At 38.7% G+C, this 26,527-nt stretch overlaps 1 protein-coding gene across 3 annotated transcripts in view; it reads left to right on the top strand.

Moving 5' to 3' along the window:
• Window positions 1–25,420, top strand: part of nap1l1 (nucleosome assembly protein 1-like 1) — a 35,811-nt gene extending 10,391 nt beyond the window's left edge. The window contains exons 4-16 of one of the 3 annotated variants that reach the window (XM_042511091.2): window positions 793–895; window positions 7,295–7,436; window positions 10,959–11,051; window positions 11,472–11,600; window positions 12,608–12,679; window positions 12,775–12,914; window positions 13,276–13,421; window positions 13,575–13,594; window positions 14,525–14,647; window positions 17,003–17,035; window positions 17,163–17,213; window positions 19,800–19,836; window positions 23,551–25,420. In XM_042511091.2, coding sequence (XP_042367025.1) covers window positions 793–895; window positions 7,295–7,436; window positions 10,959–11,051; window positions 11,472–11,600; window positions 12,608–12,679; window positions 12,775–12,914; window positions 13,276–13,421; window positions 13,575–13,594; window positions 14,525–14,647; window positions 17,003–17,035; window positions 17,163–17,213; window positions 19,800–19,805 — 1,058 coding nt within the window. In that variant the 3' untranslated portion in view covers window positions 19,806–19,836; window positions 23,551–25,420. The remainder of the gene's footprint in view (window positions 1–792; window positions 896–7,294; window positions 7,437–10,958; window positions 11,052–11,471; window positions 11,601–12,607; window positions 12,680–12,774; window positions 12,915–13,275; window positions 13,422–13,574; window positions 13,595–14,524; window positions 14,648–17,002; window positions 17,036–17,162; window positions 17,214–19,799; window positions 19,837–23,550) is intronic. The other 2 variants (XM_042511089.2, XM_042511090.2) reach the window with 2 other exon arrangements.
• The last annotated feature ends 1,107 nt before the right edge of the window (window positions 25,421–26,527 follow it).

Genomic DNA, 26,527 nt, shown 5'->3' on the forward strand with positions numbered 1-26,527 from the left:
CCCAAAAAAAAAGCATTAAGTATCAAAGCATCCAGCCAACAGCTTGTGTTGTGTGAGTTCAGACAAGCATAGGTGTATTTATTTGACAGGATGCAGAGACTTGGACAGCTGATCTATTCTAGCTGGTAACACATTACAAGCAAAGTGCCCAGGATGTGCCAACAGAGAAAAGTGACTTCCAATCTCTTTAATCTTCTCACCTGCCAACAGCGATCTGACTGAGCTTTGATAGGTGCAAGCAATGTGGCGGCCACTCGGATCGTACCATCTGTCACCTGTCTGTTTGCACAAAGGAGGAGCATGCTTTATTGCTGTCCTCCTCCTCTTGTGTCGATGCACCACTGACAGTGTGCAGGTCACTATTAACAAGGCCAGTCAGTGTTTACTGTTATTTATTTGCAATCACACAACATGCACAATATGCAGGAAACAAATGTGTTAAATGTGTTTTGAGAGATGGATGCTCTGAAAGGAAGCTGCTCTTGTACTCTGCTCCACCTCACTTACACACTCTGGTAAACACACACAGTGCTGAGATGTGCGATATACCTCAGGATGGCAGATATTGCAGAAAGGATGACGCTATAATACTGACGAGAACAAATAAAACTTGTGTTCTTGTGCAGCTGGTGGTTCCTGTCTCCAAAATGAATTTGAGCATTAATTTAATCAAACCTCCCATTCCAGTTCCCATCAAAAAATCAGCGAAAGTACCCTCTTGTGCTCCTGAGTTGATTTAACTGTCTTCATAGTGCATACATAATAACTGTATGTACGCGTTTGTGTTCTTAGCTCGTCAGCTGACTGTGCAGATGATGCAGAATCCACAGATCCTGGCTGCACTGCAGGAGAGGCTGGATGGCCTCAACGGCTCGCCGTCAGGGTACATGGAGAGGTGAGACCTAATCTTATTTTTGGTGCTAACTTAATCTTGGAACACATTTACGCAGCTTGTCCCCTTCTCCAGCTGTCAAAAGCAGAATCAGCTGCAGCGTGGATCACAGATGTTCAGTGTTTATAAGGAAGATGGTTTTAATAGCAGTAGCTACATCTGATATGAAACTTCTAGGCAACAGTCTGTTAAAAATTATTATATATTTTACAATAGTCATCATAACGTTAAGTCATTTTTAAGACGCCACTACGCCGGCAAGTATTAGGTTTTCCTGTTGTCAGTCCGTCTGTCCATCCCATTCATGTCAGCAGGATATATCAAGAACACATTGAGGGAGTTTTTCCAGATCTGTCACAAATGTCCCTTTGGACTCATGGATGAACTTATTACATTTTGGTGGCCATAAGTCAAGGTCACTGTGACCTAGCACCCGTCTGTCAAGAAACACAAATAAATGGATCAGATTTTGGTGGTCAGATGTTTTCAGCCATTACTCAAAAATTCATACGCAAATTATGACAAAACGCGATATCTTAAGAACGGACAGGGGAATTCCTTCAGATTTGGCACAAACGTCAACTTGTACTCAATGATGAACTTACCTGATTTTGATAATCACAGGTCAAAGGTCAACTGGCCTCGTCTTTCATTTCTGTGACACCCTTGCATCCTTCTCAATCTCGTCAATATATCTTAAAAACAAATAAAAGGAATTTCTCGTCAACTTGGAGGTCCTTGTGACCTCAAACATGTTTTTGGCTACAGCTCCACGAATTCATGTGCTAAAATGACCAAATTTTACTCAAATATTGAAGAGGATGTAATTAGGTGATGACATTTTATTACCCAAAAGGTCAAAGGAAGGGGAGACATTAAGTTGAATAGATGACAGTAATTTTGGGTGCACTCCTTAAAACTGTGCTTATTGTTATAGATCTGTGCTGCCGGGGGAAAATGTAAAGCATCCATGTTTCACAGACATTGATTTAAACTAAGTTTAACTTGACTGGTGCCCGTGGGCATACAACTGTAAGGCAGTAGTTCCAGTTTAAATCTGCCAAAAAAGTCTAAAACATAGAATCAAGATAATAGATTTGTTTTGAGTCTAAAACTCTGAGTTACTTGCACAGCAGATGTTTTTTTTTTTTTTAACCCCTCTCTTGAACCCTGTTGCTGCGGGCTATCAGTTGTAGGTTGTAATCATTTACTTGCGCCAGGGTGGTAGGTGGATGTTTTTGCTTTAGCCAGTCGCATGCTTACATGGTAATTTCTTTTCTGTGTGGTGGATGGGCCTTGTTGAGTAGCAGTGCTTTTATGCAAATCAAGTTCAAGTGAAGTTCAGTCATATTCATGTTTTGCAGCAATAATAAAGTAAAAGATAAACTGTCTGAATCCAGAGGTGAGGAGACATTAAAGTAGCTCGCCACTGAATGGCTGAGCCCGAGCAGAAGCTTTAGTCAGGTTTTTATTGTGGTTCTGCGAGCTGCTAACATGAGGATAATGTCAAGTCTCAGCCCACGTTAGGTCAATTACCAATCATCTCAATAGCAGAGAGGCAAGAGGAGGAGCTGGCACGGCTTCACAGGCATCACTTTGTATAGAGGAGCTTACTATACGCAGCTATTGTTTAGCTTCATTTTGATTGGCTCAGTTGACGAAAAGGAAGCAGAAGGAGCCGGAGAGAATAGGCGGCGACGAAAGCTCGTATATAAGACACTTATTGTCTCAAAGACACCAGCCACTGTTTGTGGTGTCTGCAGGCCTTTTAGCAGCCAAATTTAACTGACATTTGGCATCAGCAGGTGGGGAATTTCAGACCGTTTCCAAATGAGTAGTCTGGAATTGAGCAGTATAAGTTGAGGGGAACCAGCCAAACTATCACCTGTGTTAAAATGTGTGGAAAATGTGAAAATTGTGTAATTTTCTGGTTTTGTTTAAAGTAGTTGTCTTCTTAATTTTTTTTCTGCCTAAAAGCCCATAGAACATAATCCTTAGCTATAGACCGAAGAGACCGTTTTGTTTCCCATTCTCTGTGAGTTAACATGACTATGAGCACCAGGTAACCCTCTGTGTTAAATCTTCTTTTCAAGATCATCTTTGTCACAGTTGACCTTTTGTGATGGTCCGTCAAGCTGTCGGAGTGAGCATAGAGCTCACTCTGTAACTGACTGTACTCCCTGAAGAAATATCTAATTATGGGGAAAAATGAAAAAGCGATTCCAAGCAGACAGAAGGGTCTATAATATGTGTTTGAGGTGGGGATGATAATTAATCGGTCCTTAAGAATTTAATCAAACAAGTGAAATTTACTCGATAAATCAACACGCTATGCAATGCTGTCTAAGTATATAAAATATGTTGTTGTGTGCTTTGATTGAGGGAAAAACACATTTGGTGCTCTATGAAATAAGCAAAATAACAATAAGTTTTTTTCAAATAATTAATTGATTCTCAAATTGACCAATAATAGATTCCGGAAAGTGCTTGTGAATTGCAACCTTAGTTTGAAGCATATATTTTTGGTGTACAACTAACTCAGCAGTGAAAACAGGTTAAAAAGATAAATTTAGAAGCAAAACAAAAATAGAAAACAAAATAAGAAAAGAAAAGAAAAATACAGCAAGAAAACTTTATTGTGCAAACTGCAACATGGTAAAAACAGAACTTGAAAATAGATAGGCCAAAAACTTAAACACTGCTTTCTCGTCAAAACAAAATATTTTAACATTGTTGTATAAACACTATAATTAAAGCCATCAGCACATGCATGGATTTTAAAATGTTTTTCTTTTAAAGTTGTTTTAATTTGATGTCCTCCTGACAGTAGAATAAGCCACTTTAAATCTATATACTCAAATTATTTTAGTATATTGCACAAGTAAGAAACAAACTAAATACTAATTCACTGTTATGAAGTATTTCCCTCCTGGTAAGACATATGTCAGATCCGGTGTTTTAATCACTGCTCTGGGCCCATCGTTCTTGACTGTGTGCAGAGGGACCGTGTCCTTGCATTGTTGGATTGTTAGCATTCATAATGTCAGTCCACTGCTTGCTTTTCCTGTCACATGCAACGCCTCGAGCAGATGCTCTAAGTCGTGTCTGACCCTTTGGCTTCACTGTTTCTCTGGCACTGCTGACGGCCTTGAATCCGCTGATGGTTTTCTGTGTTAAAACTGGATTGGATGTTGGATATGGATATTTTAAAACATATACAATAAACTTCCAAACTTCCAAATGGCTAGCTAGCAAGCTGTAGCCAATACTCAGCATGCCTTTTGGTGGTGTATTTTTGTGAATGTACCATTATCAGTGTTAGAAATTAACTATTTGTCACATAATTGTGAGTCAGGGTGTTTTTCCTTGTTAGAAAGACAGAGTGGGTTATTGTTGTGTTGTGAACTTTTAAGAAGGGGTATGCAGTTAACTAGGGTTAACAGATACTGGTTTTTCAGGGCTGATACTCATACCAATTATTAATTACTATTAATTAACCTAATGAGACTGATAACTGATATTCAGAACTGATATGCATTTACAGTAACAATGAAAATATTTGTATAGAAATATAAGAAACTCCAACACGAAACTTCAGTTGCTTTTAGCAAGTGTTTTATCAAAACTGAAACTTTCAACATCATGCACAGCAAGTTCCCAGCAACTTTTTTTTAATAACGTCAAGTGAAAATTTAAATAAAACATAAATAAATATAAATAGCTCTCTGAGGTTTTTCAAAGTCAAAGTTCCTTCCGTGCTGACACTTTCTGTGCATCACCATCTGCTTTCCCTGGTTTTGGTTGAGTGTAATAGACACACAGTTTCATTAATTTATTTTATTTGCTATATTAAAATAAAACACCCATACAGATAATCGTCAAAATGCCAAATATCGGCTCCGGTAATGGCCGGGCCGATAATCCGTCAACCTCTACAATTAACCCTATATACCATGCTCCGGAAATTATACTTCTAGCTGCCTATGGTTCTTCTTCAGTGAGAGCTCAGACTATGTGACAGTATATGAAAAATGCATAGCATATTAAAAATTAAAACCAGTACTACTTCAGTGAATGGTTTGTGTTGTACTTAATTTGGATTAGTGGGATTTGTCTGTCAAAAAAGAAAAATTCATGCAATTTAAAAACTTTTAAAACTTGACATGAAAAGTCCATGAGGGGGTGAATGCTTTTTACAGGCATTGTATGTGTATCCTGTTAACAGATGAACTGGTTGTTCTGAGGTAATTTTAACGTTTTAGTCACGGAGCGGGTGCAGAGGTACAGTCAGTAATAGTACTCCCTGAGATGCTGTGTGAACGTAGTCGTGTGTCTTGGCTGCGGGGCTGTGCCACCCACTGCTCCTTTTCTCAGCAAAAACCATCAGCAAGCAGCCCTTTGATCAACTTGTCAAGTGTTTGGCAGTCACCAACAAACTCGCCAGTTACAACATCCCAGCGCTCGGGACCAAACACGCACTCCCCTGCCAGGATAGTGCAGGCGTTTTAATTTACCGTACTGCGGAGAAACTCGACTCCGTGCTGCCTCACTACAGCTCTCAAAGCCTGGAGACCCCTGTCATCTCAAAATTACAGCTCAAGAATAACTGTATTGATGTTCAAGGCTTCAACCAGCTTCCCAGCAAGGCTGTCTGAGGCAACAATAAAAAATAATTTCATTTTAAATACAACAAAACAAAAGGGTTGAAACTCGTGTAGCACTGAAGCTATATCAAACTTTTTTTTCTAACTAAGAGCTGGATGTGAGCCTGCCAACACAAATGGCATCAACACCAATCATATTCATTAAATAAGTGTTGCTGCTAATCACTGACATATCCTCGGCGGTGATAACAAAAAATCTACTTATTCTGTAGTGTATTGGGGTTTTTTTTTCATCTAAAAACATAGTGGCATCATGACAGAAACTTGGCATTTAAAGCGTTAAAATTCTGAAAATTAATGAATATTTGATATTTATGATTAGGACTGGTGTTGGTTAAAAAATTAACTCAATGAAAGTAGAAAATACCAAAGTCTAATATTTGTTAAAGCTTGGATTTGCAAAGCACAATACCAGTGTGTGAAATATTTAAACGGCCCTAAGGGTTAAGGTGGTAATTGTTGATTGTTGGTGTCTCTACAGAAGGGTTAGCTCTGAAGTGTTTTAAATTCAGTATATCATTTAAAAGAGAATTTAGGAAATGCCCCAAACAACATTTTTTAAATGTTCTGATCTGGAGGAACCTTCTGCATCATCTACAGTAGGAACCAGGCCACGAGTCCCTCCAGCATAAACCAATAAATCAGTGTCCAAGTGAGACAGCATTTCTTCACTCTGCTGGTGAATACAGCCGATCTCAATAAAGTCCACTCTGGGTGTAGTCTGAGTTTGTTTACAGTGTGTACCTGGAAGGCCACCCCTACTTACTGGAGATCCTCCGGGGACAGTGCTGCTCTGCTCTAAAGCTCTCAGCAGATTAACTTCTGAGGCGGAGTGCTCTTCTGCTCCCATTTGCTCCCCATTAAGCGCTTTTTATCCAGTGTTTTTATATTTAGAAGGCTGGAAGCAAAGAAAATACATTATCACAAAATAGTACATCTCTAGGTTTCAGAGTGTAGAAAGAGCTGCACAAACTTTTCATATTGCTCACGTTAATGTACGTTTTAGCATAATTGGCCAGAAGTGTAATATTTGTAGCTATGTGCTGTGAAAAAAAGTCAAATTTTTAAAATAAAATAAAAAATTAACCCTTTGAGACCTGGAAAGACATAGGTTTTGTTGTGCTACGTTCAGACTAATTTTCCAAGTTTTTTTTTTTTTTTTTTTAAGTAAAGAAAAATGTAACCCTTTGAGCAAAGCACAACAAAACCTATGTCTTTCCAGGTATCAGACTCAATTTCCAAGCGTTTAAAAAATGTAAAAAATTTAACCGTTTGAAAACTGAACAATTTAGTTTAATTTCTTTAGAAAACAGGTGGAGAGAGGTAGTGAAAAACTTGCCAAAAAATGCAAGAAATTACTCAAAGGAGACAAGAAAAAGACTTGATTTTTTTTTTTTAAAAAAGAGGGAAACAAGGAAAAATGTACAGAAAACTACAGTCATAATTGTTATATTTTTAAAATTATGTTACAGAAAAAGATCATTTTTTTCAACTTTTAGCACTTTTTTGGATCATGTCTTCTTTTTTCTTTTTTTGTGCTTTTTTTCAGGTAGTGTTCTTGTAATTTAAAAAAAAATAAAAATAAATTATTACTAATTTCTTGCTAATTTTTGGGTTGTGTCTCAAGTTGCTCATTGCCTTCTCCGCACATCTTTGCAAAAATCTAACCAGGTTGCTCAGGTCTCGAAGAGTTAATGCAGGATTGTGCTGATCTGTTTTCATGTCTGTCATCCCACAGTTTACCAAAGGTCGTAAAGAGACGTGTAAACGCCCTCAAGAACCTGCAGGTCAAATGTGCCCACATTGAAGCAAAGTTCTACGAAGAAGTACACGAACTGGAGAGAAAGTACGCAGCGCTCTACCAGCCCCTCTTCGACAAAGTACGTCATTTCTACATTTTCTTCGCTGTGACCTCCAGTACTGGTATTTCTGCAGCTGTGCTGTTTCTGTCCACCTGTATCATAAAAGCACATTTCCATATTTGGTACGGCTGAAATAATGTTTGTATACTTGTGTGTACTCGTGTTTTTCCAGAGACGCTTTCTAAGTTTTCTCAAAGCATGAACAAAAAGATCACACACACTTCCTTTAAAAGAGTCATGAACCTTTTATGATTGTTCTGAGTGTCTCAGTGATACAAGTAACCGGACGAGAAAACAGAGGCAGCTGGTGCATGCTCTGTCAGATACACGGGTGATGCATTCTCCCTCACCACCTGTTGTCTGCCATGTTCATCCTGATTTGTACTGCTGTGCATCCAAAACACTACACACGCGCGCGCACGCACACACTGATCTTTGATCTGTGAAGCAACCTCAGGATTTAGAAGCACCTCAGGTTGTTCCACTGACTGATTCTGATAAAAAATGGATGGCTGTAGTTGTCACTGTGAAGCTTGTTGTGGTTTATAAATGTAAATGAAATGCTGCTATAGCAGCTATTAGGACTACTTGATTAATCAGGATTTATTTTGATTGATATTGAAATCACGATTATTTAACAATTATTTAACATGATTGCTCACTGTTCTTCAGAACATCATGCAATTATTGAACATTAACTCTGGTGTTTATTTTTAACACTGGATGATCTTTAACTTTAAATAGGCCTACAAGTGAACTGAAAAAAAAAGAAAAATGAAAGCTTTGTGGTGCAGCCACGACTGTAACACGCCTTGCACTTTACTGTAGTTTGTTCATATTCCCATTATAATAAACCTAACCCAACTCATATAATTTAACAACATATAACAGTTACTGTATCAATGACAGCAAAATACATTTTGAATTGGGATCAATGATTGTTTGACCAACTCAGGAGAGACTCAGCAGACAGACATTTTTCTCCATTATCTGTTTAGAAGCAGCTGAGAGTGTCAAAACAATGAGAAACATTGGTCCACCTTAACAGTCCACCTTAAAGGAGCCTGGTCTGTTTCCAGTGGGAAGCTAACTCAGCCTGCTAACTTTGAGACTAACTTCTGTCACCTAAAACAGCAGCTGGCTGTTTTCACGTCATACTCTCTGCCCCTCTCGCTGAGGCCTGAGGTCCCCGCGCGTACTTGTTGTCGCTCGTGCTCTCTGTCTCGCTGCACGCGTTGTCTGGAAACAAAATGAGAGGACAAAGTCTCAGCACAACCAGAGAGGCAGTGCGCTGTGGCTCTCTGTTTTCCACCGGTGCTGAAACTCTAGTTTGGACTTTGGTGGGACTGGCGGGGAATGAGGAAAGCGTGCACTTGATTTACAAAGTGAAAGACAAAACGGGAGCAACATTGTTTAATTCATTATGCCGCACATAATCGTTTCATCTCGATCATCTTGTTTTAAAAATCGAGGAAAGCCAAAATCGAAAATTGAAATTTGATTAATCGCCCAGCCCTAGTAGCTATAGCATTTTATTGTCATTCACGCCCTCAAATTTACTCCCAAAAGCCGGGAAATTCTGATAGATGTTTATGATTATCCAAAGGTACGGGTGAGAATACTTAGACACGTCACAGTATGATTCAAAATGATGATGAAATTATAAAACAATTTTTGATGCATCAAAATTTTAGATTTCTATACATGATAGGGCTGTGCAATATGGTGAAAATTCAAAACAAAAACTTAAAAAAATTGCCTCTTTATATTCCAACAATATTGTAGAGTTTCTGTTTGGTGCTTTCGCTAATATTTACACAATGTCATTTTTGATAAATACTCATCAGTAATGTGGATATAATGATTGGGTGGTTTGAGGAAAATTATAGACCAGCTAGTCTAGTTACTTCAGAAAAGTACATCACTTTACTGTAATGAAACCTTTGAAAAAGACAAGCTTACGATTAGGGATGTCAGTTTGAGTTAATTTTGCTTTCGAAATGCCAACACGCATTAACTTAACGTTTTATCTGACCAACATTAAATTACCCAAAAATAATTGTGTCAGCTGAACTACAGTTATACTTAGGTACTTCTGGGAGATGATACAGAAGTATCCGCTGCCGTACCATCAGACTAAGGAGTAGCTTCTTCCTCCAGGCGGTGAGAATCATAAAATCCTCCTTCGACGCCTGAAGATGTAGCAGGATTTAGGGACAAAAAAATATAAATTTGAACACACCCAACATGGCATTCCCTGAATTTAAACCGTGCACGTTGTACAGTTAAAGGCTTCGGTGGTGTTTAAAACTGAGACTTCACTTCTGTCTGGCCACCCGGTGAAATGAGTGGTTGACTGCAGAGAGGCCTCTTTGCCAAATACAGGGGACGTTCTCCATAATTTATAGCTGAGGAGATAAAAGGGAATAAATGACAACAGTGTACATATTTAAAAACATTTCACAGTGTCCTTAATCGAATTAATTGAAAATATGGTAACTGAGACTCCACATTTTTATTTAACAAACTTACCAAAACTTATCTTTGAGATCCGCTGCATTTATATGAAGTATCTCCACCCCAGGATCAGTTAATAACCACACACAACACGACATTTCCTGAATGCATGGCTCGTGGTTTGTAGATGAACTGATAAATTTACTTCATGTTGAACATCAGCGTTTCTGTAGTTGTATTAGAAGGGTATTTTTGGATGGAGATCAAAACTCCGCTCACCCGAATCTTGCTGGATTTGTTATGAAGACTGGTCTCAAAGATGATCAACCCGCATGTTTCCCACATCACCAAAACAGCATTAAGGCTTGTTTTCATGTAAACAAACTGAGGATGGAAACAACAACTGTACCAAGAACCGCCCACGTCCTCACTGAAACAGTTCACACTTCGTTTTAACAAATGACCCTGTTTTACACAACATGTTAAAAAGCGTCTGTAAAGCACCATTACGCGGGTGCCACTGGTACAAACATTAACCCTTTGTGACCTGAGCGAACTGACTTGATGATTTTCAGAAACAAAAGCAAAAAGCAGTGAGCAGCTTAAGAGTAAATGCCCAAAAGTTAGAAAAATGTGTTAGAAAAATAGTACAAGAAAATTACCTTTTTAAAATTAAAAAACAAACAACAAAAAAAGGAAATTACCTGAAAGAAAGTACTTAAATACTACTATTACTTCTACTGCTGCTGCTATTACTGCTATTACTACTGTTACTGCTACTACTACTATTACTACTAATAATAATAATTCAAAAAAATATTTAAAATCTCTAATTATGATAATTATATATATATATGTTTTGGATATTTTCCCCTAGCTTCTTTAAAAATAATATTCCAAATCTACTTGGAAATTTCTTGCAATTTGTGGAATGGCTCTTGCCAAGTTGCTTATTGCCTGATTTCCAATGTTTCCACATGAAAGGACCCCATTTTGCTCAGATTTCAAAGGTTTAAATACTTGCAAAGGTGAATGCTAATCCAAGTTTCGATGGGTTAACCTTTTTTCCCCTGTTGTTTGCAGAGAAGTGACATAGTGAAAGCAGCTTACGAGCCCACAGACGAGGAGTGCGAATGGAAGGCGGATGAGGAGGAAGAGCTGACAGTAAGTAAGCAGGTACAGGTGACGTATACACCTGCATGCTTCCTGTCTGACTGAATACGTTCTGCCTTTTCCTCTTTCGTCGCACGCTTGTGGCTTAAAGTCACACCCAGAACACAATCAGCTTCCCCAAAATGGCAGCACTGCATGCAGCTCATGAAGAAGAACATGCAGTTTCATCACTGTCACTGATTTCACATGTCCGTATTTCAGGGTTGATGAAACCAGTGTAGTGATCTATTGCAGTGGTGTTTTTTTAAAGCATTAAATCGAGCTAGTTCTGTCTTGCTCTCTATTTTTTTTTCCCTCCATCTAATCCCCAGCGCCAGAGTGTCGTCTTTGTGGGTGTAGGTGGTGGAAAGCTCTTTGTTCCACATGGTATGATCTGTGCAAAGAAAAGCGTTATTTTGAAGAGAAAATGTCTCCCTCGACTAGGATGAGATGAAGGAGAAGGCCAAGTTAGAGGAGGAGAAGAAGGACGAGGAGAAGGAGGACCCCAAAGGCATCCCCGAGTTCTGGTTAACGGTTTTCAAAAACGTGGACCTGCTCAGCGACATGCTGCAGGTAGGTTCCTCCAGACGGCTGCTGGAGCGCCACTGAAAAATGGGTCACAGACTGTTTGTTCCCAGCGATGAAAAATCAGGGTCTGCTTCCACCTGCTGGCCGAGTTTTATAGAGCAGGGCTTTGCAGCGTGGATTATGATCAAATATGGTGTATTCAGGGTTTCCGAGGATATTTAAAAGGTCTTAAAAAGCATTGAATTAATTAAACTAAAAATAAGGCCTTAATTGGTATAAAAATGTCTTCAATAAAACTGCTCATGCACAGAAAGTGGGATTTTAGGATTTATTCCGACATTGTAAAATCATATAACTGCTAACATATTTTTTATTGTTATTTCAGAATTATAAAATCTCACCAAAAAAAAGTCATGTTTTATGTTACAATGAATATTTTGGGAAAATTGTCCCTGATTGATTTTCAATTTTAATTTTTTTGTTTGTTTTTTTTCAATTGGTCATAAATTTAATTCCAAGTGGCATTAAAAAGATATTAAACATTGAATTAATTAATTTAAAAATAAGACCTTAATTGATATTTAAAAAGTCTTAAATAAATCTTTCAAAAGTCTCAAATCTGATATTGGAAATTGGATTTTATTATTTTTTCTGATATTGCATTGTTAGATCAAAATGTAACATTGTATTCATATTATTAGTATTAATGTTGTTGTAATTATTATTTATATGTAAAATAAATAAAATTATACATATAAAATCTTTCATAAAATCCCCTTTGCATGAATGTCTCCCAAAAAGTCATGTTGTATGTTAGAATAGATCATATCAGATCAATCAATAATATGATATAGATCATATAAAATCAATTGATTATCAATTTTAGTGTTTGTATAATTTGTCTTAAATTTAATTCCAAGTGTCATTAAAAAAAAAGTCTTAAATCTGATGTGCCTTAAGCTGGAGGAACCCTGAGTATTTCTGCCCATAACTGAACAATAGAAACACCTGCTGGATGCTATTCTGAACTCTGTGGTGCTTTCTCTCCTCAGGAACACGATGAACCCATCCTAAAACATTTACAAGATATTAAAGTCAAGTTCTCAGATCCAGGACAGCCCATGGTGAGTGAGCGCCACTCGTGTGAGATGGCAGGAGCCGCTCTGTTTGCTTTGAACTCGTCCGTCTGTAACCGGAAACCCTTCTGTTTTTCCTCCAGAGCTTCACGTTAGAGTTCCACTTCGAGCCCAACGACTTCTTCTCAAACACAGTGTTGACGAAAACCTACAAGATGAGGTCAGAGCCCGACGAGAGCGACCCCTTCTCCTTCGACGGGCCGGAGATCATGTGCTGCACGGGGTGAGCACAACGGCTGTTTTTGATTTGTCTTTCTTATAAATTCAGTTGTACAAGTCGAAATATAATCATTTGATTTCATTCTGTCAAAGTTCTCCGTACATTTTCTAATGTCAGCCACATTGTTATTTATTAAAACTCTCCCTCAAGAGCCAACCAGACCTGCACCAAACATCTCTTTCTGCATCTCTGTTATCTGCCTGCAGCTTTTCCCTCTGAATCTGTGCATATCACAGACCTCACCAGCTCGATTCCTAAAATAAGCCCAAGATGCAATTAAGATTTGACATTTAAAATGCTGGATAAACTGACCTTGCTCGTTCTCCTTCTGCTGCTGCCTCCTCCTGCTCGTGTTTCACCACAGTTGCACGATTGAGTGGACGAAGGGCAAGAACGTCACGTTGAAAACAATCAAGAAGAAACAGAAGCACAAGGGCCGCGGCACAGTGAGGACGGTCACCAAAACAGTCCCCAACGACTCCTTCTTCAACTTCTTCACCCCACCAGAGGGTAAGCAGGACGGGGACAGAAGAAGTCAGCCTAAACCAGAGTTCACTTTTATATGACCAGTTGATTTAGCATTTATTACTGATCAGATGGATCTCTGTGCCTGTTACAGATCTCTGGTTTTACTGACTTTTAACTTTCTCCTCTTATTTACAGTTCCAGAAAACGGAGAGTTGGTAAGTCAGTGTGCTTCCTCTACACTCCTTAATTCCTTATTGAATTATTTTCTAGTTTTCCCAGTTATATATTTTGTAAGCTTTGAAAAGTTTAAGATAACTACATATATACCATGAAAGTTTTTACAAGACATGTAAGGACATGGAATTGTGTTCATGGACCTTCGGAAATTTGAAAATCCAACAATAATTTCTGCTTTTTACTATTTCTGTCTGCATTAAATGTCAAAGCATGCCTTCCAAACTCACAGAAAGGCATGCTATCTTTAAAAAAAGAGAAAAAAATATCTTGGCATTTTTATTCCTTTAAATATTTTGTTGATTTTTATAGGAAAAACAACAAAAACAAATAACAATTTGCCAAAACTTTTTGAGGAAAAAAATAGTCTTTTTTTTTTTTTTTTCTTTAACCCCACCCCCCCAAACAAAAGAATTACGAAAAAAAACACCCATATTTTAAAGAAAGAAACATTTAAAAATCTGCGGTCAGGAAAAGTTTTATGCCCCTCCCCAGTGCTTATAAAATTATTTGACATGCCCATTTTTGCAGCCTCTACCCTCAAAAACAACAAATAGTCTCTTAGTTATATTTAATTATTCAGCTCTAATCCTGTTCTGATTTCAGTATTTTTTTTAAAAAAAGACATGTATTTCTAAAAACTATTACATTGTACTGAAAAAGAACTATCAACGGTCATTTCAGAGAATGTGTGGTCTTTGAAGTTTGCCCTCAAAACTTGGAAAGGTTATGGAAATTTCTTTAAGTAAAACTGTGTATGAACTCTTGTTGTTTAGATAAATGAACAATTGTAACAACATTTTCAAAGTGATACATCCTGTTGTAAACTAACCCTGAGTCCAGCCCTGAATTCTTCACATGAAACTCTAAGAAATGCCCGAATAAACTGTGATTGACCTGTCTGTCTCCAGGACGAGGACTCGGAGGCGGTCCTGGCTGCAGACTTTGAAATCGGCCACTTCATCCGTGAGCGTATCGTACCTCGGGCCGTGCTCTACTTCACAGGAGAGGCCATCGAGGACGACGACGACGATGTGAGTGTTGGCTTCTGAGCTCAAGTTTGGCTTCCTCTTTAGTCTGACAGACTCTGTGGTAAACGCTTTCATATTGGAATGAAGCTTCAGCTTTACAGAAGCAGCCGAGCTGTGCTCTGTTTTCAGCTGGGATACGCTGTGAGGAATCTTCTGGTTATGGTGCTGCAAGAGACGTTATTTGTTGTTGGCTTTATAGTCATTATTAACAGTAGGGTAATCTTTGCTCAAAATATGTGGCTTTTAGATTTATTTTTGGGCATTAACCCTTTTAAACCTGGATCTACGTCAGTTTTCTTGAGTTGTGTTCACAAAATTACTAGAATAAAAGAAGGCAAATAGGTTAGAAAAAAGGTATTTTCAGTTATTAAAAATGCGTATTTAAAATTATGTCATAGTTAAAAAAAATCCTATTTTTTAGCACTTTTTCTGGTCATTTTTAAGTTGTCTTTTTTTCTTATCATTTTAACTAATTTCTTGCCAATATTTTGGGTAATTCTTTTGCAAAGTAACTCATTGCCTTCTTACGTTCTTAATAGGAATCAGGTTAGTTCGCTCGGGTTTTAAGGAACTGTATGTGACATTCAGCAGACCACTATTTACCTCAGTTAGTTGTTGTGGTAGACGCTTTGGCTGGTCGTGCATATGACTTCCTGTGAGCGTATCCCACTGCTTATCTTTACTTTGCACTAGTGTTGTCAAAAATATAGATTCATCCAAACATGTTGAATCTAAATGAATATTTTATGCTCTCAATGTCAGTTCTTCCCTCTGGCCTCAAATATCGATACATTTCAGGGTATCCATACTGAAGTTTGAAATTCCAGTACCGTGGCAGCACTGCTCTGCACTGCACTCATACACTTCATTGAAGCAGTCCTTCCTCCAGTCCGCCCCCCCAGTTAACAATCAACATTTTCAGACAGGAGGAACTCTAGTAGCTTTTAGAACAGTGCTTTGAGGGACTTTTTTCAAACTTATTTTGGAGTAGGTACTCTCCCAGCACAAGAGGAACCTTGAGAGGCGCAAGTGTACAATGCAGCATATGCAACATATGTCCATGTGGCTTTGTGAACGACAGACAACACAGAGCAAAAACAGCTTTTTTGGCACAGAACTCTGTACTTTTAAGCATACTGATCGAAATATGTCGGTACTACAGAGTATCGATAGATTTGAAATCAGTTTATGCCAAATTTCAATACCTCCGGAAGCCAGAGGTTCATTGGCTTCCAAGCAAGGGAAACTATCAGTGCTGCAAGGATAGTTTCTGTGAATTTCTATTTTATTTTAAATATAGTCGTATCATTGCTGTTTTGTTTTTGAAAAACTAATTTTATTCAGTATAAAGACGATGCATTGATCACATACAACATAGCAAAATGTACATTTTCAATTTCAGCTGTGCAGTCATTTTTTTCCGTTATGTCTACCCGTCTCAGTCTAGTAATCTGTTGTTCCACAGTAGATAGTTGATTCTGCAACCAGGAAAGGGTGATCATTTTTCCAGCTACTTGGTAGTACTCTTAGGATATGCATGGTATACATATATTTATTTGTTCATTGTATTTTAGTTTTATTTAGTTCTTTATGTCTTTATTTCTATTTTATATTTATTTAGGTCATCTTTTTGTTTTTATTATTTTTTATTTTGTTCTTTATCTTTTTATTTCTATTTAGTTCATCTTTTTGTTTCTATTTTATTTTTATTTGTATATCTTTTTATTTCTATTTTATTTTTTATTTAGTTTTCTTTTTATTTCTAATATTTTTTATTTAGCTCTATCGTTTTTTTTACTTTATTTTATAAGTTTATCCTTTTATTTCTATTATGTTTTATTTTAGTTCTTTATCTTTTTTATTTAATTTTTTTTATTTTCCCATTCTACAGGATTGAAACGCCTTCATGTTCATTTGGTTGTGTATTGCATTTTGTGCATTCACAAAAACCAATAAAAAGAGGATTACAAAAATGAAAAAAAAAACAGGTGCAGAATCACTTGTGGACTACAGCTTGTTCAAAAATCCCCATTTTTTTCAGGACAGAATGAGTAAAGTACCAAAAAAATAGGCACCATGAGTACGGGGTCTGACACCTGTTCAAATGTTAACGGTACACAACTCCATTGATAGGAGAAATACAACATGATTTTGACTCATCTAAGTGAAACAGACTGGCTAATGTTTCTTCAGCATGTTTTTGGCAGAGCAAATGCATCAGGAAAAAAAAAGTGCTATTTATGGAGTTAACATTGTGTGCAGACAGTCTCACCACAGACTGAATCAGAGAGATGCTCCGACTGTTACATACAGCTCTTTGAATGTTTCCCAGCTAATCCTCATGTTTGTGTTTTACAGTACGATGAAGAGGGAGAGGAGGCGGACGATGAGGTAAGACTGTTCAGTATATAATGTCTGAACTGTGTGTGTGGTTTCAGAGTTGTGATAGACAGAGATGAGTGTTAATTGTGTGTTGGAAAGCCAGTAAGCCTGAAGTTGTTCCCTGCTGTGTGTTCAGGAAGGAGAGGAGGAGGCTGACGAGGAGAACGACCCCGACTATGATCCCAAGGTGAGAGCACACATCCCCTCCCTCTGTAAAGATCTCTGGTGTCCTGAGAAAGACCTGACTCAGCTGTTCTCAACTTTGTTGGCTCAGGAAGCTCTTTGCGAAAAGTACAGCAGCAGCAGCTCTTGCTGTAGGCCACTGATAGCCGCAGTGATCTCTCAAAACCTTCCACAGTTCACGAGTTATTATATTCAGGGTTCCTGAGCTGCAGGTAGAGAACAGCTGTCCTAATATGACGATGTCAGATTTCAACATACAGAATACATACTGTCAAATGCATCTCATTTTACACCAGCTTTTGGTTTGCTTCAGCTTTTATTTTGTTGTCGTGATCTTGATTTGGCTCCCAGACAAAAAAAACAACATTCCCCTAGCAGATATTTTTCCTCTTCACCAATGTCTTAACCTGAATGACTTTTTACCAGTCAGTTAAAGTCTGACTGCTGCATGTTGTTACTAAAACCTGAACCTTAACCTTATGCAACTCACAGACCCAGTGTGCATTAAAGGGACAGTTCAACAAAATCAAAAATACATCTTTTTCCTTTGACCTGTAGTGTTATTTATCAGTCCAGATAGTTTTGGTGTGAGTTGCAGAGTTTGGGAGATTTCGGCCATAGAGATGTCTGCCTTCTCTCCAGTATAATGGAACTAGATGACACTCAGCTTTTTGTGCTCAACGTGCCAAAATACATTTATAAAACTCAGCAGCAATGTTTCTTTATTAGCTACTCATGATAATACACAGATCCTATTGTGAGCAGTTACAGTACACACCCCTACTGTAATATAGCACAGAAGGAAGCGTGCATCTACCGCTAGCTCACCTAGCACCACTGAGCTAGCTAACGTTACAGCTGAGCCGAGGAGAACGCAGTAAATGATTACATCGCTTCCATCTGCGCAGTGATCCAGTTGGCAGGTGTAGTTTATTAGAAAACGAAAAATCGTTACGGATCATCATTTGTGTTCGATGTGTATCTATCTGTCCGTCGCTGATGGTGCAAACTACTGGACCAATCAGCCTAACATTTTGTGTGCACGTGTATGGCTGTATGTTTAAGGACCTCTTGTGGTTGCAATACTTTGTTATTGTTGAAACTTGTTTAACTGACTGTTTTATACCGACACCGACTGCTGGCTCCTCACTTCTGTTAACTAGCTGATAGGGGTCACAAGTTTTAAGAAATCATCTCAGCTGGAATCTTACTAGCCTTGTAGGCCACATTTTAAGCCTTTGTCAATGCTCAAAAACTGAAATCCAGAGAAAAGTTTGTCTAATTTTCAATACCATGACCTGCGTTTTAATTCCATACACATTATGTGAAGATACACCAAAGTTAGGCAAGTTATAAGGTGATTGAGACCCTGTTTTTGCTGCCGTCTTGACTGTAAGAGAACTACGAAGGACACAGACGCAGTTTTGTTCCATCTACCACACTGGCAGCATTTCAGAAGCAAGTGTTTTGCCTGCTCAATATTCTGGACTTGCAGATTGTTTTTGATTTGGTCATTTTCCCTTGATATTCATGCTTCTATCATTAGTAAGCAGGCTGCGTATGTATTTATTTTTGTTCTATTTTAATTGTGTTTGTATCCCACTTTGTTGCGCTACAGCCTCCAGACAAAATGAATACTGTTCAGAGTCCAGTTCTGCCCCGGCTCTGTCAAAAACAGACGAGGCATCTATTTCCCTTAGCTTCTAGGAGCTTCAGAAACACATCTGGTGAAACTGCACGAATTGTCTAGTGTTGCCAAAATCAGAATGAAGTTCACTTTGGTAGTTCCTACATGAAACTGCTTACAACAAGGTTTGTAAATTATCTTGAGTAACTGGGAATGAGACATTGCTGCTGAGTTTTCCAAATGTATTTTTTGGCACTCTGAGCACCACAAGACGAGTGTCATCTAGTTCCATTATACTGGAGAGAAGACAGATGGCAGATATCTCCAACACTCTGCAACTCACTCCAAAACTATAGACTGAGAAATAGCACTACAGAAAAGAGGAAAAAGTTTTCATCTTAAAAAGAAGAACGAGGACTCCAGTGAAATGTCACTCATACAAAATATTCATTTTTATCGTACTTTTAATTATTTTTTCCTTGTTCAAATTCAGTATTTGTACTGGGAAAATTGGCACAATAAATATATATTTTAAAAAGTTTGAATGAGAGCAGGCACGCATAATTAAGTGCAAACCTTCAGAGGTTTATTGTAATTTCCACTAGACAAATAAATAGCGGGTGCTCTCCTGTAGGCTCTGTTTATCCACTGATGTTTTCTGCTTCGCTGCCTTCCTGATGGACCTAATGTAGCTGAAAAACTGAATAAACAGAAGGGAAGCTATGCAAGCTCCAAAGTCTTGCAAGCAACAATAAGACAAAAGAAAATCTCATTACAATACTTTTTGTTTGACACGACACGATCTAAACGAGCATGACCTCTGCTTCTTTGCTAAGCAAAAATGACATTCTGTATTCTGCTAGTTTTGCTTTTTTTTTTTTTTTCTCCTATTCATTAATGTTTCTTCATCTCCGGTCACTTTGGCATCTTTTGTCAGCTACTCTTTAAATTTTTCCTCACTAGGTTTAAGTGGTGACAGTAGAAAAATAACCCTATCCTGGTAGGTACAGCTTGTGAATTGTCAGCTTACTATCATCACACCTCCCCCACCCCCAACCCTTCACCCTCTTAGTTTTGCTTTCCTTTTCCTCCTGTTTTTCCATCCATCCATCTCTCTGCACCCCCCGACCCCACACATTAGCACCGTCCTCTGCCGCCGTTGCTGCACCCCTCCCAACTTACTAACCCACCGGTTTGTCGTTGGTTTTTTGAGCTTTAACCCATAGTGAGTTTTGCATTTGCACTTGTATTATTTCTGTATGTTGAATCCAGTCCAGCCCTCCCTTTTTCTTTCTTCTCCACCATGTCCAACTCGTCCCGTCCACAAACGCAGGCTAGTTTTTGTCAAGATGAGAATTTGTCTGCCATAAATTCTGTGCTTTTTGTTTCTGGATGTTTGTTTTTAACACCCATTTAAATCTCATTGGTCCATTCGTCCATGGTTTGTATCCTCCTTCCTGTTCACATTAGTTCTGCACAGCTGCCTTTTCTCTATAGATCAGCGTTTAATGCCGGGATAATGGCCTTGGAGGGCTGTTTGTGTTTGAAATAAAGCCCCAACCGATAGTTGGCGGATTACCAAAAAACAAGAAATGCCAACAAAGTGTTTTTATCCCTCCGAGGGTGCCGTGATTGTCAGCAATAATGGCCTGTTTTCTGTTGCTTTCATTGGATCTCGATCACCTGCAGCAGATAAAAAGAAGTCCAGTCTTTAAAAAGATGCTACATTATAGTGTGTAACAAAGTTCTTATTTGGGTATCTCACACAGAACACTATTTCAGGACTCGACTGTGAGGAGTTCGGCTGTGGCCAAATCTATGGCACCATATCTAAAATGACCTTACAGTAGGGATCCTCAGCTTGTGTTGCTTGGGGGCCACTTCTGCACAATAACGGGATCCCAGGGGCCTGTTGCAGCAGCCTCATACATGTTTTTAGGATTTTAGGACGTTTCTTGGATGTTAGGGCGTTACTAGGAATTTAGGACATTTCCAGGAATTTAGGACCTTTCTAGGATTGTAGAACATTTCCAGGATTTTGGGACATTTTTAGGGTTTTTGGACATTGCTAGGACTTCAGGATGTTTCTAGGACTTTAGAATGGTTCTAGGATTTTAGGACTTCTCTAGGATTTTAGGATGTTTCTAGGACTTTGGGACGTTTCTAGGACTTAGGGACATTTTTTGGATTTTAGGACGTTACTAAGAATTTAGGAAGTTTCCAGGATTTTAGGACGTTTGTCGGATTTTAGAACATTTCTAAGATTTTAGGATGTTTCTAGGGTTTTTTGATGTTGCTAGGATTTTGGGACATTTCTAGGATTGTAGGATGTTTCTAGAAATTTAGAACAATTCCAGGATTAAAGGATATTTCCAGGATTAAAGGATATTTCCAGGATTTTAGGGCGTTTGTCGGATTTTTAGAACATTTCTAGGATTTTAGGAGATACGGGGCTTAGCTATGACCTCGGTCGGGGGGTGTTAGGATCCTCCACTGGCCCCTCTTTTAAAAAACAGGCTCTGTTTTGATGGGGTTTATTATGCACTCTGCTACCTCATGTACATTGAAAGTACAAAAACAATTCTCAGTGTGAATCACTTTATTTGTATTGTGAATTAGAAAATAGTTGGGGGGGCACCCTGCATCCAATCAGGGGCCAGATTTGGCCCACAGGCCATAAGTAGAGTATCTCAGCCTTACAGTGTTGAGCGGGTGTGGCATCGGGCCACAGAGAGCAGCCTGAACAGCTGCATCGTGCCATCACCTCCAGAAGTGTCTGTCTGTTGGAAGGACGCCCGACCCTGAGTATGGTGGGGTCTTAATTATCTCTGTGCACTCTTCATCCCTTATTTACTCAAGTGTTTCCTTTTTTTTGGCAGCTAATTGATTTGAGCACAATGACCTGAGGTTCGGTCTCAAGTGTTTACATTTATTATCCTATAGCAGCCCCGCCAAAATATGATGTCTGTTTTAAAGCACTTTTCCAAATACACAAGTATCTTCTTCCCATGTACTTTCTTAAAAGGCTTAACAATGAGCTGTTTAATCTCATTTACTCACCCATTGTCACAATATTAAGCTTTCTATCTACAAATTTAGTACCAAAATATTGTAATCACTAACCAAGGGAGATAATGTAGATTAGTATATTCAAAGGCTCATATTTGCTCCTTAGTCTGGTAATCTGGTTTGTACTTTTTTTGGCCAGGCCTTTACTCAGCTGATTTACCTTATCACTGATATCTGTGTTGATATCAGTCATTTAGAAACTGTTTCCATGACACAGTTTGATATTTGAGATTGGTATAAGCTATATAAGCCACTTAAAACTATCTAGCCTCACTGTAGACGGTATGGAGCCTGTGCGCACTCAAGTGTTAATTCTTCTTTCCCACCTTCTAAGTCAAGCACTTTAAGCGCAGTGAAGTACTGTGAAGTACCACAATACAAATCTGCAGCTGGTCTTCATGGAGGGACGTCCTGTGGTTCAGTTTAGGACTTCACCTCACTTGACACCGAAGTGCCCAGCAGCTTCAGCCTGGAGGCATCGAGTTGACTGTTTTAAAGGAATAGATTGACATTTTGGGAAATGCACTTTCTTGCTGAGAGTTAGATAAGATCAATACTACCACCATCAAGTCGTTACACTAAACATGAAGCTGAAGCCAACACGTAGCTTAGCATAAAGACTGGAAACAGGGAAATGATTTTTTGTTTTTTTTGACTGTTGATTTTTGTTGTTGTTGTTTTAGAGATGAAACGACAAAATTTACAGGAAGTTAGGAACTTAAGTACCGGTTACGGTTCATTTTTACTCCTATTACGTATGGAAAGAGATGCGTCTGTTTTAAATGTTAAATGTCACTGCCTTCATACTTCCATGTGTCGTTTATGTTGGCATAGATACAGCCATTCTATATGCCGTCTATGCAGCCATTATTTAGACGTGGATGGAGAATTCTGTTCACTAATTTCACTCTTTATTACTATATATTATTTGTTACTGATGGATTCCACCATTACTTGAGACGGACTTGTGTAATCATTGCATTCATTAGAATGCTACTCCGACAAACCATAGTTGTGATAGTGTGTGTAATCTGAATGTCACAGTCCCCGCTTTTTTTTTTAGGAACCGCCAGTTAAAGTAATTTCCATATTTGAGTACTTACATTAAATTGTTAGGGTACTCGAGTACTTAGACAAAAAAAGTACTGAGAATAGTAACGTAAAACATGTGCAATTTGAAATAAATATATTAAAAAAACTAGGAAAATTGGCAAACTTTCTGTTGCTGCCCGTACAAAGGTTAGACAACACACTGAAGGACCGTCTCCAGAGTCCAGAGCTGCTCTCCTCAGTCAGTTTGCCAGGTTTGCACAAGCTAACAGAGCAGCTTAAATCTGACACCGAGATGTTTAACGGTACGGACAAACTTATACAAACACCTAACACTATTTATTAAACCTGTTAAGTACTCGAGTACTCGTGCCTATCCCACTTCATATCTGTGTTATTTGTGTTATAAACTGTCAGAGATAAACAACTTCTCAGATGTTATTTAGAATTTGTGGCAGCTTGTTGAATGTCTTGAATTTGCTTTGCTGTGTGTAGATGTGATTTATGGTATGCTTGTGCGTGTGTGTGTGTGTGTTTTGTAATGTTTTTCGTCTTAACAACATCCCCCCTCTCTACCCCCTGTGATTTCTTACAGAAGGATGCAGCCCCCCCAGCTGAGTGCAAGCAGCAGTGAAGCCCGGCCCGGCTGCCTTGAGGATCAACTGCACTGTAACAGCTTCTCAAATTTAAAAAAAACAAAAAACAAAACAGATTAAAAAAAAAAAAATAGTTACTTACCGCCTTATAATGTTTTGTATTTTTCTTGGTAGAGAATTTGAAGAAAAAAAAGTTTCAAGATTTTTGTTACAAAAACTCATGGTAATATACTGGGAGCTGTGTGGCTCAATATACATAGTATTTTACTAGACCTGTTTTTTCCTTCTCTTCCTCCTTCTCTGTACAATAGATAGAATACAGGAAAAAAGTCTCCCTCAAAAAGCATGAACTTGTTTCTTCACTGCTAAAACTAGTTTGGGTTCTTGTGAAGTCTTTTGTTGTATTTGCTCTTAGACAACAGCTGTGGTTTAGACTGCATCGCGGTAACGTCAATTTATATAACTCCCCCTCCTCTTTCCCCTTCCTCCTACCAAAGCTCCAGGTTGGTCAGTTCCGGTCGTCCCAGGTGAATTTTTTCTTTCTTTTAAATTCTTAGCGGGGCCTTTAGCACTTGTAAAAGCACTGTAGCATTTCCAGCTCTAGTGACGGAGGACGGATGGGTGACATGCAGCCCGGTGTCTGTTCCAGTTTATCTAATCTTGCTGAGCATGGGATCCGGAGTTGGTGTTTTTTTTTTCCCTGCGCCACTTGTGCTCAACTACTTTCCACTCTCGATACATTCCAGTAAGCAGACTGGCTGGCACCGTCGGCGAACCCCCAAGAGTCTCTTCAACCGGATGGACTCATCTAAATTGAACCAAAATGTTTTGTTTCGACCTCTTCGTCACACCGTTGGTCGCTCCCAGGGCTCGCTACAGCCCGGTCGAGTCTCTTTAACATTCCAGAGAATTCTAAGAAGAGGCTGAGGTGAGGGGCCGCTTCAGGGCCGCCAGTGACTCAGTGCTTCAGGCTCCTCGTAGGCTCGCAGTGGCTGTTGTCTTTTCTATAGCACTTTGTACTAGTGTGTGTGGTGTACCAGTGGCGTCCTATCATTGGTTAGCTGTCTGAGTACTCCTTGTTAGCAGCACTTTGTTAGGCGCCCCCCCGGCCCAAACGGCCGCAAGGGGGCGGTGCTGTAACCCCCGCTCTGTGGAGTTCAACCTGTGCTATCTGGTTTTTAAGCGCATTGCCTTTCTTACCGGCGGAGGCACACTTGGCCTGTTCAGAGAGGCTTCGTAGGAGGGTTGGGCAGATGTAGCACAGCCAACGAAAACCAGGTTTTGAAGTGTCCGCGGACACGTCAGGTTCACCAACCCCCTCCCCCTTTTTCTCACATGGAATTTACCTTTACCTTCGTGACAGGTCAGGTGACTCACTCGGACCTCGTCCCGGCCAGGTCTCAGTTCATTTTTTTATCACTGTGAAAGAAAGAGGGGAAGCGTGATAAGGCCATCGTCTTGGCCAATGACCCACCAACCCCCGCCCCCCCGCTAAACCCCCGAAAAACTCCTTCCTTTGTTTACCCAGAAGGCCACAGGAAAGCATGTCAGAGCAATACTTACAGCCAGGAGGGGCACCGAGAAGAAACCGTAGCCTGCCTCCCTCCCACTCCATTCTTAATGCCTTCTTCAGTTGTGAAACAGCCACACGCTGGTTGTGTCGGGCAGCATCGTGTCCGCCGTGGAGAGCCAGGGTACTTCTCATTCTGCAGGGAGTATTCAGAGCATGTTCATCAGAAAAAGAGGACGTGAAAGGGTTTCTGTAGGGTCCTTCTGAGCAGCTGTTGTCAAGGCAAAATGCTATGCTACAAAATACTAATGTACTCAATAACTGTACGTGTATGTTCATGAATAAATTGGTTAAACATGTCTAACATGGTCGGCTGTGCTCGTGTGTGTTCGTGGACATTTTCTTGGAAATGTTTAACCTGTAGAGACTGTTTGGCACAATTTACACGCTTCTCATTCTTCATTTTTTGTATAAGTTCAGCTGTGTTCATGTATATGGCATACATTTTGGCAAGATGTGTTTTTGTTTAATCTTGGAATTTTCAGCTCAGCTCCTACAAGTCTAAAATACACTGTGCAAACCAGAGTGTTACATTCATGTAAAGTAGAAAAAATACGCCACTGAAACCCGTTCAGACTGCAGTTCTTGATCCCACAGCCATCAAAGCATAAAAACATGCACTATTATTTCTGGATGAAATTCTGGATTTTGCCTTGGAATTTTTACTGTTTTCCACCTGATGATGTCTTTTTTCTCTTTTTTTTTTTTTATTTTTTTTTTTACCACATTTGGCATGTGGAGAAAATCTGTGCCATTTACACTAGGTGCACTGTCTCAATGTTTCTGCAAATCATTCACATCCCAGTTGGTGATTTTTAAAAAAAATAATTCAATTGCAGTATACTAAAAATAGTTTGTTTTTTTTCATCTAAAAACAGTTCCATAACAAAAACCTGGCATTTAACGGGGATAAAAATTCAGTAAATTAAAGTATATATGACAATATTGATTAGGATTAATGGTTTAAAAAAAATAAAATAAAGGGAGAAAATCAATATATATTTTTATAGCCTGATATTGAAAAGTGCATTTTGTATGCAGTGATATTTGTGTCAGTATTTGACACTGTACAAAAAATAACAATTGAATATGAAAATAATTATATGTAAGTATATTGAAAACAATTTATTCTTTTGTGCTATTTTCATCTAAATCATAGTGGCATCACAACACCTGGCATATAAAAGAGTCTGAAAATTTGATATTTATGATTTGGACTGATGGTTAAAAATGTAATGCAACGAAAGTAGAAGATAATGCATAATATTTTTTAAATGTTCATTTTGAGAAGTGCATTTTGTGCACAGAGAGATACCAGGATGTGTAATTGTAAAGTGGTCCTAAGGGCAAAAGAATTGTTTTCTAATCACACACATCCCTTTATTTTTTTTATATATTAAAATTGT

The sequence above is a fragment of the Plectropomus leopardus genome, chromosome 22 (genome assembly GCF_026936395.1).
Source record: "Plectropomus leopardus strain MGB_pleo_1.0 chromosome 22, ASM2693639v1, whole genome shotgun sequence".
Lineage (NCBI taxonomy): Eukaryota > Metazoa > Chordata > Actinopteri > Perciformes > Serranidae > Plectropomus > Plectropomus leopardus.